This window comes from Ictalurus punctatus, chromosome 5, assembly GCF_001660625.3.
Source record: "Ictalurus punctatus breed USDA103 chromosome 5, Coco_2.0, whole genome shotgun sequence".
Classification (NCBI taxonomy): Eukaryota; Metazoa; Chordata; class Actinopteri; order Siluriformes; family Ictaluridae; genus Ictalurus; species Ictalurus punctatus.
Window position 1 is genome coordinate 19,113,282 of NC_030420.2, and position 13,557 is coordinate 19,126,838.

The 13,557-nt window shown below is 36.1% G+C and overlaps 1 protein-coding gene across 1 annotated transcript; it reads right to left on the reverse strand.

The window, feature by feature from the left end:
- Nucleotides 1-1,986: 1,986 nt before the first annotated feature.
- LOC108265136 (protein-lysine 6-oxidase) lies at nucleotides 1,987-13,008 on the reverse strand. Its single transcript, XM_017467270.3, has 7 exons — nucleotides 12,192-13,008; nucleotides 11,999-12,107; nucleotides 11,311-11,442; nucleotides 8,795-8,951; nucleotides 7,944-8,039; nucleotides 7,743-7,858; nucleotides 1,987-2,504 (listed from the first exon to the last, which is right to left on the reverse strand). The coding sequence occupies exons 1-7, from the start codon at nucleotides 12,688-12,690 to the stop codon at nucleotides 2,498-2,500; spliced, it is 1,116 nt and encodes a 371-aa protein (XP_017322759.1). The 5' UTR covers nucleotides 12,691-13,008; the 3' UTR covers nucleotides 1,987-2,497.
- Nucleotides 13,009-13,557: the final 549 nt, after the last annotated feature.

Sequence of the window (13,557 nt, forward strand, 5' to 3'; positions counted from 1 at the left end):
TTTGGGAATTGAAGATGATTTGGCAACAGGAATGGGCCAAATTTAACCACAATGCTGCAAAAAGCTAAGTACTTACTGTAGACATTTCAAAGCTGTAACTGCTAACAACAGCTTTGCAATAGAGCACTAATATTGCTCATTTGTGGTGTGACAATACTTTTTTCCTTATTAATTCTGTTTTTTAAACATGTTTTTTTAACATAAAAATATTTTTTTTTATGTGATACATTTTTGTTCATTTATCTAAATGCAACGTCGAAGGACATTTGAAGTGGATATATGCACTAGAAGTATATTAAAAGTAACGAGAATGAAATTGTCTGAATACTTTCCCCTCACTGTACACTAACATACCCAGGGTATCAGTGTTTTCTTTACAAATGTTCTGTATACGCTGGTTCTGAATCATGGGGCTCTGATCTTTTTTAAATCTGAAATCTTACCCCTATCTAACTCAAAAATAAAGGGAAAAACAGATACAAGTGTAAATTTATTAAATTCACCATAGAAAAATTTAATTTTATTTAATGTGATCTGTATATAATTCAAATATATGAAATTCATATTCAAATACTTTTGTCAGCTTCTAAATTTCATACCCTACCAGAAAAATAGCTAGTTAAACAATTAACTTCCACATTGTGTAAAGATTGTACAGTGTTAACTTTTAACATAAAGTTTTACACATGAAGAGTTTTTACAGCAAAACCAATCAATTTAGTCAATTTTTTTCCACTTCAAGCACTGCATATAAAGCAGAGACCCTTGAATGCACGCAAGTAGATAAATAAACGATTAAGTTAATATTAATATATACCACAGAGAATTATTAATGACAGTGTCTGCAAGACAGATAAGCAGTAGAATAAATATACAAGAAAGATATGCTATTAGTGCCGTATGCTACTATGAATTTCAACTAATGAAAAGTTCCTACAAGATAAATGAGTACAATTGGATGCTCTCTGGCAGATAAAGAAATTAATAGTGGTATATGCCTCAGGTGCCGTCGTGTCAAAAATTCAGAGGCATGTTAAGAGTATATGTTACAATTGTTATATTTTCAAAGGCTGTTAACCGGTGACAAAAATCATATAACAGTCCTGAAGCATATAGCAATATTAACCTAAAAAAAATTTCCTACTAAAATGTAAAAACATGTCTTCTAAGCATATAGGCCTATTATTATTTAACGTCATCTGAGCTAATTATTAGAAACATATCTAACTGTTGTGGTCAGTTCTAATCGGCTATCTACTGCCTTTTACGAAATAGCTGCTCAAAACACAGTTGTGTGTCTGGCAGCTCCGAGGCAGTGACTGACTGAATAAAAATTATGTTAATTTAATTACCTTAGGTTCCATGAAAGACTTGTGAAGCCTGTCATTTACACAACATAAACATCAATACTCTTGAATTAAAACTGACATTTGCACATTAACCCCACCGTGATTATACATTTTTAAATGTAATTTAACACAGGATCAAAACAACACAAACTGTATCCAAGTTATTATCTGCATTGTAAACTAGCTTAATATTGTGATTTAATTTGGATTTTAATTCTGTTCATTCAAATTCAAATGTTCACCCATGTAGGTTCTCTGCAAAATACATGTAAATAAATAGTTACTCAGAATAAAAAGAACTAAACAAGGCCTCCTGTAACTACTGAAAAGTTAATATTGATATACTTGAATAAGTAATGCAGTAGTGAAGAATTCATAAAGAGAAAATCAGAAAATAGATGACACATTTTAGGTATTCATGTAGGACATTTACTCTTCCAATATAGTATAATGGATATATAACAAAAATAGTTTTATATATATATATATATATATATATATATATATATATATATATATATATATATATATATATACTAAAAAAAATACTATATTACTAAAAAAAATTTTTTTAAAAATATATTTTTTTTTAAATTTAAAAAAAAAAAAGAAAAGATATTAGACATTTGACAGAGAATAAATTTGTTGTGATACATAGCACACTATCACTAATAAGAATAAGATATTTTTGTCATATCTTATATTTTAATAAGATATTACATCTTTCAATTTTATCTACACCAGTTAGATAATATTATATAACCTAAGGCCAGAATGTAATGTTCTATTTTTACACTAATTTGAGATGTTATTTATATTACTTTATGCTATGTTAAAACATCTGCCAAATGAATGTAAATCTACTATCTCTGATAGGAGACACAATGTTGTATGGTTTTACCTAGAACCTTTAAGGATTCTTCCCATAGGACCCTAGAGTTAACCTTTTTTTCTACCAAAGTACTGTACAGTAACTGTGATTTAACTTTTGTTTTTGCCATTACATACATTTTGATGTATTAAAAATAGGATTCTACAGGTTAAAAATGGCAAAAATTATCATCACTGCTATGCAACTTTTGACTCCTTGACTTCCCCAGGCGTCTGTGTAATGACTGACATTTTGGGATGATGACAACACTCTGCAATCAGTATCTGAAATTTAAAAAAGAAAGAATGTGCAAGTGAAAACTTATTTAACAATTTATGTGGCATCTGGGAAAACATAGACATCACTGTTGCTGAATTCCACAAAAATCTTATTTTGACTTTGACAGTTCTGCTTCATATTTCATCAAAACAACATAGAAATGTTTTTATTTACTTTTTAATCTTGCCAAGGCTTTCTGCAATGATCATGTTGGGTAAGGGGCCAGTGGTTGTAAAAACAATTGCTCTGCATAAAGCTGTCAAAAAGTTTGCCAGTTAAGTGTGATGTCAGGCTTTGGACATAAGACCAGGGGTGTCACCTGAAGCAATTTACTATGGCATGTGCCCTAGTAAAATTATGTTATGCCTTAGTAAACAAAATAGTAAATAATTTCACATAAAACACATTGATTTCATTTTTGAGCCACAAACAACTTGCTGTTCACATTAGTCTGTATAGTCCCTACCGTCAACATAATAGTAAATTCACCAACATGTTGTTAAGCTGCCTTCAGGCACTCCCTGGACGTTTGTGCATACCAGTTTGGAGGTCGTGACTATGACAGGGTGTGTGTTCAAGTGGTTGTGGTTGGAAAAAAATGGATTGAATATGCAGTATGCATATTATATATATAATGAATTTTTATTGCACACTGCACATGTGATGATTGTTACTCATGCTAACTACCTGTATTCAGTAGCAACTGCACCAAGCAATAGACCAGGCAATAGATCTTCAAACGAAATACAACTGGAAAACAGGAAGATATGACAGAACAAAAAAAATAAAGAAGGGGGAAAAAAAGTAAAAAAATGCGTAGGTGTTAAGGTGTTAATGTGTAGTGTGTATGTATTTAACGAATGGGAACATGCTGTAGTTGATGGTTCAGGGTGTTTATATCAATGCGTGTGTGTGTGCGCACATGCAAGATCATGTATGTATGGGCAATCATAGAGTAACTATAGGAGATGTATGACAAAGAAAATTTGGAGGAATTTTGGAAGGTCGGCCATTTTTGGGAAGGTGCACTACTGTGCCGAGTTTTTCCATTTGGAGATAATGGCTCTCACTGTGGTTCTTTAGAGTCCCAGAGCCTTTGAAATAACTTTGAAACCCTTCCTAGACTGATGTATTTCAATCACCTTCTTCCTCATCGTTTCTGGAATTTCTTTCAATTTTGGCATACTGTGTTACTGTGTAAGACCTTTTAACCAACTTCATGCTGTTGAAAAAGTTTTATTTAAATGTTGATTTGATTGAACAGGGTTTGTAGTAATCAGGCCTGGTTGCATTTGGCCCAGCTGAACCCCATTATGAATGCAGGTTTGGGGAATCAGAACTATGGGGCAAATACATTTTCACACAGGCCCAGTTGGTATTGGATAACTTTTTTGCTTCAATAAATAACATTATCATTTAAAAAATGTATTTTGTGTTTACTCAGATTGCCTTTGTTTTATTTTAGATTTTGTTTTAATTTCTGATATAAACAAAACAGAAGAAATCAATACTTTTTAACATCATTGTACCATTAATAGATGGTTCAGATTCACTGTCACTCATGCTTGAGTTGCTACACAATGTTCAAAGCGGCAAACGAAACACTGCTCTTCATTTCATACTAATCAAGATGACATTAGTTGACAATAGGACTTGAAAGCAGCACTAGTTTGCCCACTGCTGGCCAGTAAGCGGTACAGAAACATCAAATCAGAAAAAGGCAAGATTTTCATATACACAAAGAGCAGTAACATGAAGAGAAGCAACAGACAATGGTATTTAACTTTTGGGCAATACAATCACAGGTGAACTTTTGGATTGTGTTTTTAGGTGTTTTTTGTTGTTGTTGTTGTTGAATTGGACATGAGCAATCAGACCTAGCCTCAGGGTCAGATTGGCCATCAGAAGAGCGGGAAGTTTTCTTGGTGGGCCGATAGGCCAGTGGGCTGATAGGGGACTGATGCATGTTGAGATATATAAAAAACAAATAAATATAATAAAATGTACTTTTTCATTAAAACCAGCCAACTGTAAACAAATAAATATTTAAAATATGATACAAATATCACAAACATATAATTTTGCAAATAAACAATACCCCTATGCTCCCCCATAATTCTTCATTCTTAAATGTTATGTGCCACGGCAACGACATCACTTACAGACGATGGATCGCAAAAAGGGTGGTGCAGAAAAAATGTGATTTAAAAAGCTGAAAAGTCTGCAGCAAGATGCCTCAAAATGTACAAAATCACTGAACTTTTGTTCACAACAAAACCTAAAACGCTTCAGTGTCGTCAAGTGTTTCTCCTCAGGAGCTGGAGACAGGTGAGAGAGAGACCGAGCCTCCAGGAATGTTACGAGAAGATGAGGCAGCAGGGCTCAGCAGCAGCAGCCCTAGTCAAATGCAATTTGTCCAAGAGCGTACTGATTCTGAAAGTGATTCAGAGCAGGTTTGAGGAAAGAAGATGAAGATTCCACATTTTCCTATTTTGCACGGGCTCATCCAGGTGAGCTAGAATTGTTTTTTCAACATCATCCATACCAAACATCTTTAAACACCGAACTCAACAAAGCCTATTTTTTGCAAATATGGGACTAATAGGAAATGGCTTTCTTACTGTGAGAAAATAAATTCCCTGTTTTGCACTGTGTGTCTGGCATTTTCAAAAAGTGGCAGTTTATTCATTGATGGACTGAAAAACAAGAAGCATGCTTGAATTGAGGAACACGAGAAAAGTAATGCTCATGGACTTTGTGTTGATGCCTACCTTCTATGGACAAGCAAGTCAGGAATAGTTGATTTGTTAAAGAAAACAAAATGTTTGTTCGTAAAGAACAGATTAAAAAGAAACGACTGGTGCTGGAGTGCATTATAGACATTATTAAAGTGACTGGGAAACGAGGGCACAGTTACAGAGTGGGGCTTGACTCTGAAGCTGCATATAAACTTGAAGATACAACAGCAGACCACGGGATCTTTCTGGAATTAATTTTGCAGTTAAGCAAATATGACGTGTGCCTAAAGGAACATTTGAACCATTGCACTAAAAAAAAGTAAAACCATGCAAGAGGCAGGAGGAAAAGGCAGGGGTTCGCTCATCTCGTTCCTCTCTAAAACCACTGTTAATATGATAACTGATGCTATCCACAGTATCTTTCAAGAATCCATTTGCAGCAATGTCAAATATGCTGGAATGTACTCCGTGCAAACAGATACTACGCAAGACATTACCTCTATGGATCAGTGCTCTGTGATATTGCAATATGTGACTGATACTGTGTATGAGATACTAGTTGCTTTAGTAGATTATGAATCATCATCTGGGCAGCATTTTGCTGATATGGTAATTCAAACTTAAGAAGCACTGGGACTTGAGAAAGATAAATGCATCGGTAATGCAACAGATGGGGCAGCAAATAGGCAAGGGAGTTACAAAGGATTCTCTACTTTACTCGCATCCCAATCCCGCAGCAGCCACGTTCATGTCTGGTGTTACTCACATGTCCTGAGTCTTGTGCTCTCTGACATGACAGGTGTAGTGGTTGAGAGTTCATCGCTATTCAGCCTTGTGAATGACATTGCTGTTTTTATACAAGAATCGTACCAGAGGATGAAAATGTGGGATTCCAACACAAAAGACACAAACACACGCCATAAGTGGCTCTCACCAATCGGTGACACAAAGGACGTGGTGGGCAAAGGACACAGCGCTTAGAAAATTGTTTGGATCTTTTGACAAACCAGAAAATGCCCTCTATGTCAATCTCATGGTGACACTCGGAAAAATTGAGGAACATGCAAGCAACAACCCACACATTCATGTGAAAGCCAGAACATATAGGGAAGGATTACTTAAACTTAAATCCTCACTGCTCAAATATTTCTGTGGATATTTTAACATACAACTCTCCCATCAAAATACCTCCAAACAAACGGAATAGACATGTTCACTGCACACAGTAAAACTGTGCAAGAGAATTTGAAGCTTTAAAAGCAGCAGCCTCTCACTTTGTCGACTGGGCAAATGCCAAGTTAATGGATGATGAACATGAATGCCAGGCCCCTGTGGAAGTGTCCCTTCCAGAGAAAAGAGGATGAAAAAAGAAGTTAATGCCCGGTGAGTCAGCTGGTGATGAGACATTTTCAGACACAGAGTCAGCTTTCAGAATTCGAGTACACAAACTGATTTTCGACACAATAACCGATAGTCTTAATCGTCGTTTTTTTTTTTTTGGAAAATGGAACACTGTACGCAGATTTTGCCTGTCTGGATCCCTGGCACTTTTCTGATATTCATAACAGGGACTTGACTCATGTGCTCTTGAAGAACTGAGCAAAAGACTTTTGCCATTTGACAGCGGGGCGACTCCTGACAATTTGCAATTAGAATTGACCAATTTAGCAACTCACTGGGACAAGCTGAAATCCACAGCTCTCGAGGAACATAAACGGACCTCGGATCCTCTGATTCTGGTTTGTTACCTGTTCCGACTTCTCGTCTACACTCTATGGGTGACAGGGCCTTCTCTTCTTCTGCTCCAAAACTATGGAACTCTCTTCCCTCTGAGGTTAGGCCTGCTGAATCTTTGAGTATTTTAAATCTTCTCTTAAAATACACTTTTTAGAATTGCTTTTCTGTGATTATTATGTGATTTTTATTGTATTTTTCTGAATTGTTCTTATTGCATGTTTTCTGTTCATTTATATTTCATTGTATTTTTATTTCTTCTCTTGTAAAACGCTTTAAGATGAGACTTTTAAAGGTGCTATAAATATTATTATTATTACTGTTATTATTATTGTTATTGTTGTTGTTGTTATTATTATTATTATTATTATTATAAAGTATTTTGTCAGGCAACACCCCTGAATAAGTTGAATAGATGCTAATGTACCACAGTTGGAACGCAATGCCATTTTCTCCCTGTTATAAATTTACTTCTGTTTAAGGTACATAAGAAAAACATATTTCCATTCAGGAAAACCTGCTCAAAACTCTATACCGTATAGTAGAAACTGTCAAAATTTCACCACATGAAGGATTTTCCCAGGCTGCCACACACTTGGCAAAATCAATAAACATTTAAATAATTTGTTCAGTAGAATGTGCACTATAGAATGGGAACTATAGAGAACCACATATTTTCATACATAGTTGTGATATCTGGTCTCATTTATGATTGGCATTTGATAAAATACCAAAGAAAATCCAAAAGATATACATACACTGCACACTTACTGAGATATACTGCAACCAGATGTATGGACATAATTGCCTGTATACTGAATGTCACAGCGCATTATGTTATTGCTAAAGTCTGACTCTGGAACCTGGTAGCTTGGATTCACAGTTATCTGCAACACAAACACATAAAATGCATCAGACTCACACTGACAGGGCACACACATCACTCCATAGTTAAAACATGTGAAATCTAACCTTGAGAATGTACTTTCCAGGTTTGACATCAGTAATATCAATCCACTGGCAGTCAATGTCTGCATTGTAAGTGTCATAACATCCTGGGCTCAGACCCTATTAAGTCAACAAATCAATTTGTTAGAAATGTTAATACCAGTCTATAAAACAAAAAATACTGTACAATAGATTATACTTTCTTTTGTTTTGTGTAGAGAAGACCTCAACCACAAATGTGTGTTTATGGGGAAAATGGCAACTTCAGGCATTCATCTCAGAGACTCACACACTCTAATAATTTTACTGTGAACACTCTTCCCTCTCTGTTCCCTTGTTAACACTTTTCTTCTTTGTTCCTCTGTTAACACTTTTTCCTCTGTTCCTTTTGTTAACTCTTCCACCACTGCACGAAAGCTGTTTCAACCAGGTACAGACAGATAATGCCTTTGACCTTGTCTTCCCGAATACCATTTGCTCATATTCCTATAACTTCCTGAATACCATATATGGAGTTGTTCCTCTCTTACACTGATATGCTTCCTGTTTTATGCAAATATGCCCTTCAGCCTAGCCAATCAATTGTTAACCCGTTGTCTCTTTTGTGTGTCAAACACGATACATATACTCTGCCTTTCTTTGAATAAATTGAAGATCTTGCCATTTGAATTTTGTGTATCTGTGTATCATTTGGCAACTCTCCCAAGGCCTTGGTGTGGGAAGTGTGTAGCATGGTGAGGGCACAGTCTTTTTTGTGTACTTTCACTTTCTCTTTTCTTAAAAATCATAACCGAAGATCACAAATCCTAACACACTCTATTGTCACAGAGCAACCATAACAGTGCATATTGATGGGGATTGGGGAAATAACACACCTGAGTGTGTGATGTGCAGGCATAGCGCCTATGGTAGCCAGGGTCACAAGAGGTATCTTCCAGACAGAAACTGGCTTTGTGGCCTTCAGCTACTTTGTTCTGGGAGGAAGCATCCAGCAGATCATAATGGCAGAACTCGTCCATGCTGTGGTAGTGTCTGGGTAGAAGGGAAAGAACAACCAAGTTTCCCTTAAATATTGCTAGGAAAAGAATGTTTATATATTCGTCTGTTTTTCCAACACCATCAAAGTAATTTGCATATGTTTTTATTAAAACAGAAACATTAAAATCATGTATAATACAAAAATGGTTTTAAATGAAAATTTTTCTGTAAAAATTAATAGTACAACCAGAAGTAGAGGCCTCAAAGTATTAGATAGAAGATACTGCACCATGCCTGTTGAATTTTATTCTAGATTTTTAACAAATGTGGCCAAGATGTTAAGTTGGTTTCTTTGATTTGATTGAACTTATCCAATGTTTTTAGGTTAAAAAGCCATTATCTCACTAAGCATTCCAAAAAAAAATGCTAATCTGCACAAATACAACCAACACTGAACAGATCCAAATCCATGCACTGTAACTACATACAGGTACATATGAATTGCTCATTGTGATCACTGAAGAACAGGAACTCCTTCCGTTTTTTTTTAAATGCACATGAAATTTGGTGATGAAAATAGGAGTAGTATAATTTAATTGGAATAATTCAGTTTGTTTGAGCATAGAACATACAGTGGTGCTTGAAAGTTTGTGAGAATTTGTAGAATTTTCTAAATATCTGCATAAATATGAACTAAAACATCATCAGATTTTCACACAACTCCTAAAAATAGACAAATAGAACCCAATTAAACAGATATTATATATATATATATATATATATATATATATATATATATATATATATATATATATATATATATATATATATATATATATATATATATATATAATACTTGGCCATTTATTTATTAAGGAAAATGATCCAATATTTCATATTGGTGAGTGGCAAAAGTATTTGAATCTCTAGGATTAGCAGTTTAATTTGAAGGTGAAATTAGAGTCAGGTGATTTCAGTCAATGGGATGACAATCAGGTGTGAGTGAGCACCTTGTTATATTTAAAGAACGGATCTATCAGAGTCTGATCTTCACAACAATGTAAATGAACAATGAAAAATTGAGATTTCTGAGGAACTCAGAAAAAGCGTTGTTGATGCTCCCAAGGCTGGAAAAGGTTACAAAACCATCTCTAAAGAGTTTGGACTACACCAGTCCACAGTCAGGCAGATTGTGTACAAATAGAGGAAATTCAATGCCATTGTTTCCCTCCCCAGGAGTGATCAACTAACAAAGATCACTCCAAGAGCAAGACTTTTAATAGTCCACATGGTCACAAAGGAACCAGGGTAACTTCTAAGCATCTAAAGGTAACTGGCTAATGTTGGTGTTCATGAGTCCACCATCAGGAGAACACTGAACAACAATGGGGTGCATGGCAGGGTTGCAAGGAGAAAGCCACTGCTCTCCAAAAAGAACATTGCTGCCTGTCTGCAGTTTGCTGAAGATCACGTGGACAAACCAGAATGCTAATGCAAAAATGTTTTGTGGATAGATGAGAGCAAAATAGAATTTTGGTTTAAATGAGAAGCGTTATGTCTGGAGAAAGGAAAATACTGCATTCCAGCATTAGAACCTTATCATATTTGTGAAACATTATGGTGGCATTATCATGGTTTGGACCTTTTTTTAAGCATCTGTGCCTGGACGGCTTGCATTGATGGAACAATGAATCCTGAATTATATCAGTGAATTCTTAAGGAAAATGTCTGGAAATCTGTCCATTAACTGAATCTCAAATGAAAGTGGGTCATGCAGTGAAACGACGGCTGTAAGCACACAAGTCGTTCTCCCAAGAATGGTTAAAAAAAGAATAAAGTTAATGTTTTGGAATGGCCCATTCAAAATCCTGACCTTAATCCAATAGAAATGTTGTGGATGGATGCATGTGTGGAAGCATGTTCATGCGAGGAAACCCACCAACATCCGAGAGTTGAAGCTGTTCTGTACTGAGGAATGGACTAAAATTCCTCCAAGCCGATGTGCAGGACTGTTTAACAGTTATTGGAAATGTTTAATTGCAGTTATTGCTGCACAGGGGGGTCACACCAGATACTGAAAGCAAAGGGTCACATACTTTTGCCACTAACAGGTATATAATATTGGATCATTTTCCTCAATAAATAAATGAACAAGTATAATATTTTTGTCTCATTTGTTTTAACTCGGTTCTCTTTATCTCCTTTTAAGACTTGTGTGAAAATCTGATGATGTTTTAGGCCATATTTATGCAGAAATATAGAAAATTCTGAAGGATCCACAAACTTTCAAGTACCACTGTGGTAGGCTAAATTATTAGTATGTCAAAATAATACATAGGCCTATGGTATCATATTTAATAATATAGGTAGTATGGCTTTTTTGTTCCTAGCCTTTATTTGGGGAGTTACTCACTGGTGACAGCTGTGCCATTCCCAGGCATATCGTGGTCTGTTGGGGAGAAAGTCAGCAGTACCTTGGTTCTTAACGCGCTGGGGAAACCTGAGCAGGACGCGCGTATCGTAGTCCCGCGCATGCGCAGCTGAGCTGTCGGTATACACACAAGAAATGATCTTTAAAAGCTGTGATGAGTTTATCGGACTTGAAACAAGGACGTAAGATATTTAGATAGCTAAATAACTGTGTGTGTGTGTGTGTGTGTGTGTGTGTGTGTGTGTGTGTGTGTGTACAGGTACTGTGCAAAAGTCCTAAGAAATTTGATCTCATTAAAAATAATTAGATTAAATGTTTCTACATTAAATAATATACTATACAGAGCCTCAAACAGTAATAAATGAAACAAAGTCAATATTTGCTGTGACAGCTCTTTGCTTTAAAAAAAATAATCTCAGGTACAATTTGTTTTATAAGGAAATGAGCTGTAAATTATATTGAGCATCTTGCAGAACCAGCCACAGTTCTTCTGGAGACTTTAACTGTTGCACTTGTTTCATATTTCCTCATGCAAAACCCAGCAGTCTTCATAGTGATTTTGTTATGGTTTTTTTGTTTGTTTGTTTGTTGTTGTTGTTTTTGTCTGAAATGTGGTCTCGTATTATGCTTCTTTCTTTACTGACATGCAAACATTTAAAACAGTTCCAACCTTGTCAAGCAACGTTCCTCAGCCGCGCATCTAAGGTTGTACATTGGCACCCTCTGTATATAAGTGGAAGTTTGCACATAATACGCGTCTGGAATCAGATCTGGAAGACCTGTTGATAGTTGCATCGTAAGCGCATCGTAAAACTATGGTTTTCGCATTTGCACGTGAACGTAAACCTCAGCCATGCTCTTACCATACTGGAAATATCTCGTCTCATAGCCAGGTCGAACTCTGTTCCTGGAGCGCGGCTGGTAGTAAGAGTCGTAATAGTTGTAGTACGGGTTGTAGAGTTCGTTGCGAATGGACTTGTAAGGGTCGTACGGATTGTCTGCCATCATCACGTCTCCACTGTCGGTTTGCGTGGGTTCTGTCTGCGCGAGTCCGGAATTGGACTTGGCACGCGCGCTCGTGCGGCTCGGCACGGTGTCGTTTGATTCTCGGATCACCAGCGCAGGTCTGCTCGCGTCAACGTTCCCTCGTCTTCGCGATGGTAGATATTCAGAACCGTGGCTCAGTAGGTTATACACGCGGCCGTTACCCGTCCATCGTATCGCCAGGCGTGAGGCACCTGCCCGGTGTCCGCGTGCTGATTCTCTGGACCCAGCGCGCGGCTCACCGTGAACAGCCTGTAAAACGCAGCACATTAAGCCAAAGGACAACAGCACGAAAACTCTAAAAACTATGTTCCTCATATTTTCTGCTCAAAGGGGTATGGGTCTTCAGAAATGTGTCCCTTTCTGGGTGCTTGAAATAAAGGAAAGCGCGCGCAAATCCCAAAAGAACTCGTATTTTTTAGACGACTCATTGGAATGAATGAAAGCCATACATCTCGGGGAGAGTCTCATAAGGACTAGTGCACCTTTCGTTTTGAGAACCTGTGTGGGCTAAGCTTTTGCAGGGAGGGGGTGGATTTTTTGCTTTCTGGACTGGTTTGAAAGCACACTAGTGACACTGGTTATGCGCAGAATATGGTAACAACTTCACAGTGTGAGAGTGGACATCACATCTACATTTAGAGCATAATCAAATACAATGGTGAGTTGTAAGAGTCTTCTGCTGTAAAATGTTTGCTTAATAAATCTTTTCAATGTCATTAGTGCTCGACACAAGCAAAAAAAATTCAGTAAAAAATTCTTAAATAACACTAAATATTCATATAACGGGGTTATTTAGTTGGGTGTGCAATTTGGAAGCCATGGTATACTGAAGGTATATGACCATCAATCACCACACTAAATCATTAACCTTTTGCATCAAATTATCTTGCTAAAGCAAATAACTTTAATAAATTTATTAAATAGCAATATCTTGCTATTTAATATATATTTAATATATATCTTGCTATTATATATATATATATATATATATATATATATATATATATATATATATATATCATTAATAATGTATAAACCTGAATAAATTATGACTCAACTGGAGCTTTCACTTATCAGTGCTCTTTTGGTCATGTATTAGGAAACTGTATTTCAACACATAAGCAAGTTTATTTGTTTCTTATTTGAGCTACCTTTTACATTGGATAAACCTAAAGAAGCTAA

Bases quoted from the DNA above. Each gene is read 5' to 3' on its own strand.
- LOC108265136 (XM_017467270.3), bottom strand. From the start codon at position 12,690: ATGAGGAACATAGTTTTTAGAGTTTTCGTGCTGTTGTCCTTTGGCTTA. The intron at 8,952-11,310 runs GTGAGTAACTCC...CCTTCTACCCAG, and splicing joins GAATGGCACAGCTGTCACCA to ACACTACCACAGCATGGACG. The intron at 8,040-8,794 runs GTGTGTTATTTC...TTGACTTAATAG, and splicing joins CCTGCACATCACACACTCAG to GGTCTGAGCCCAGGATGTTA.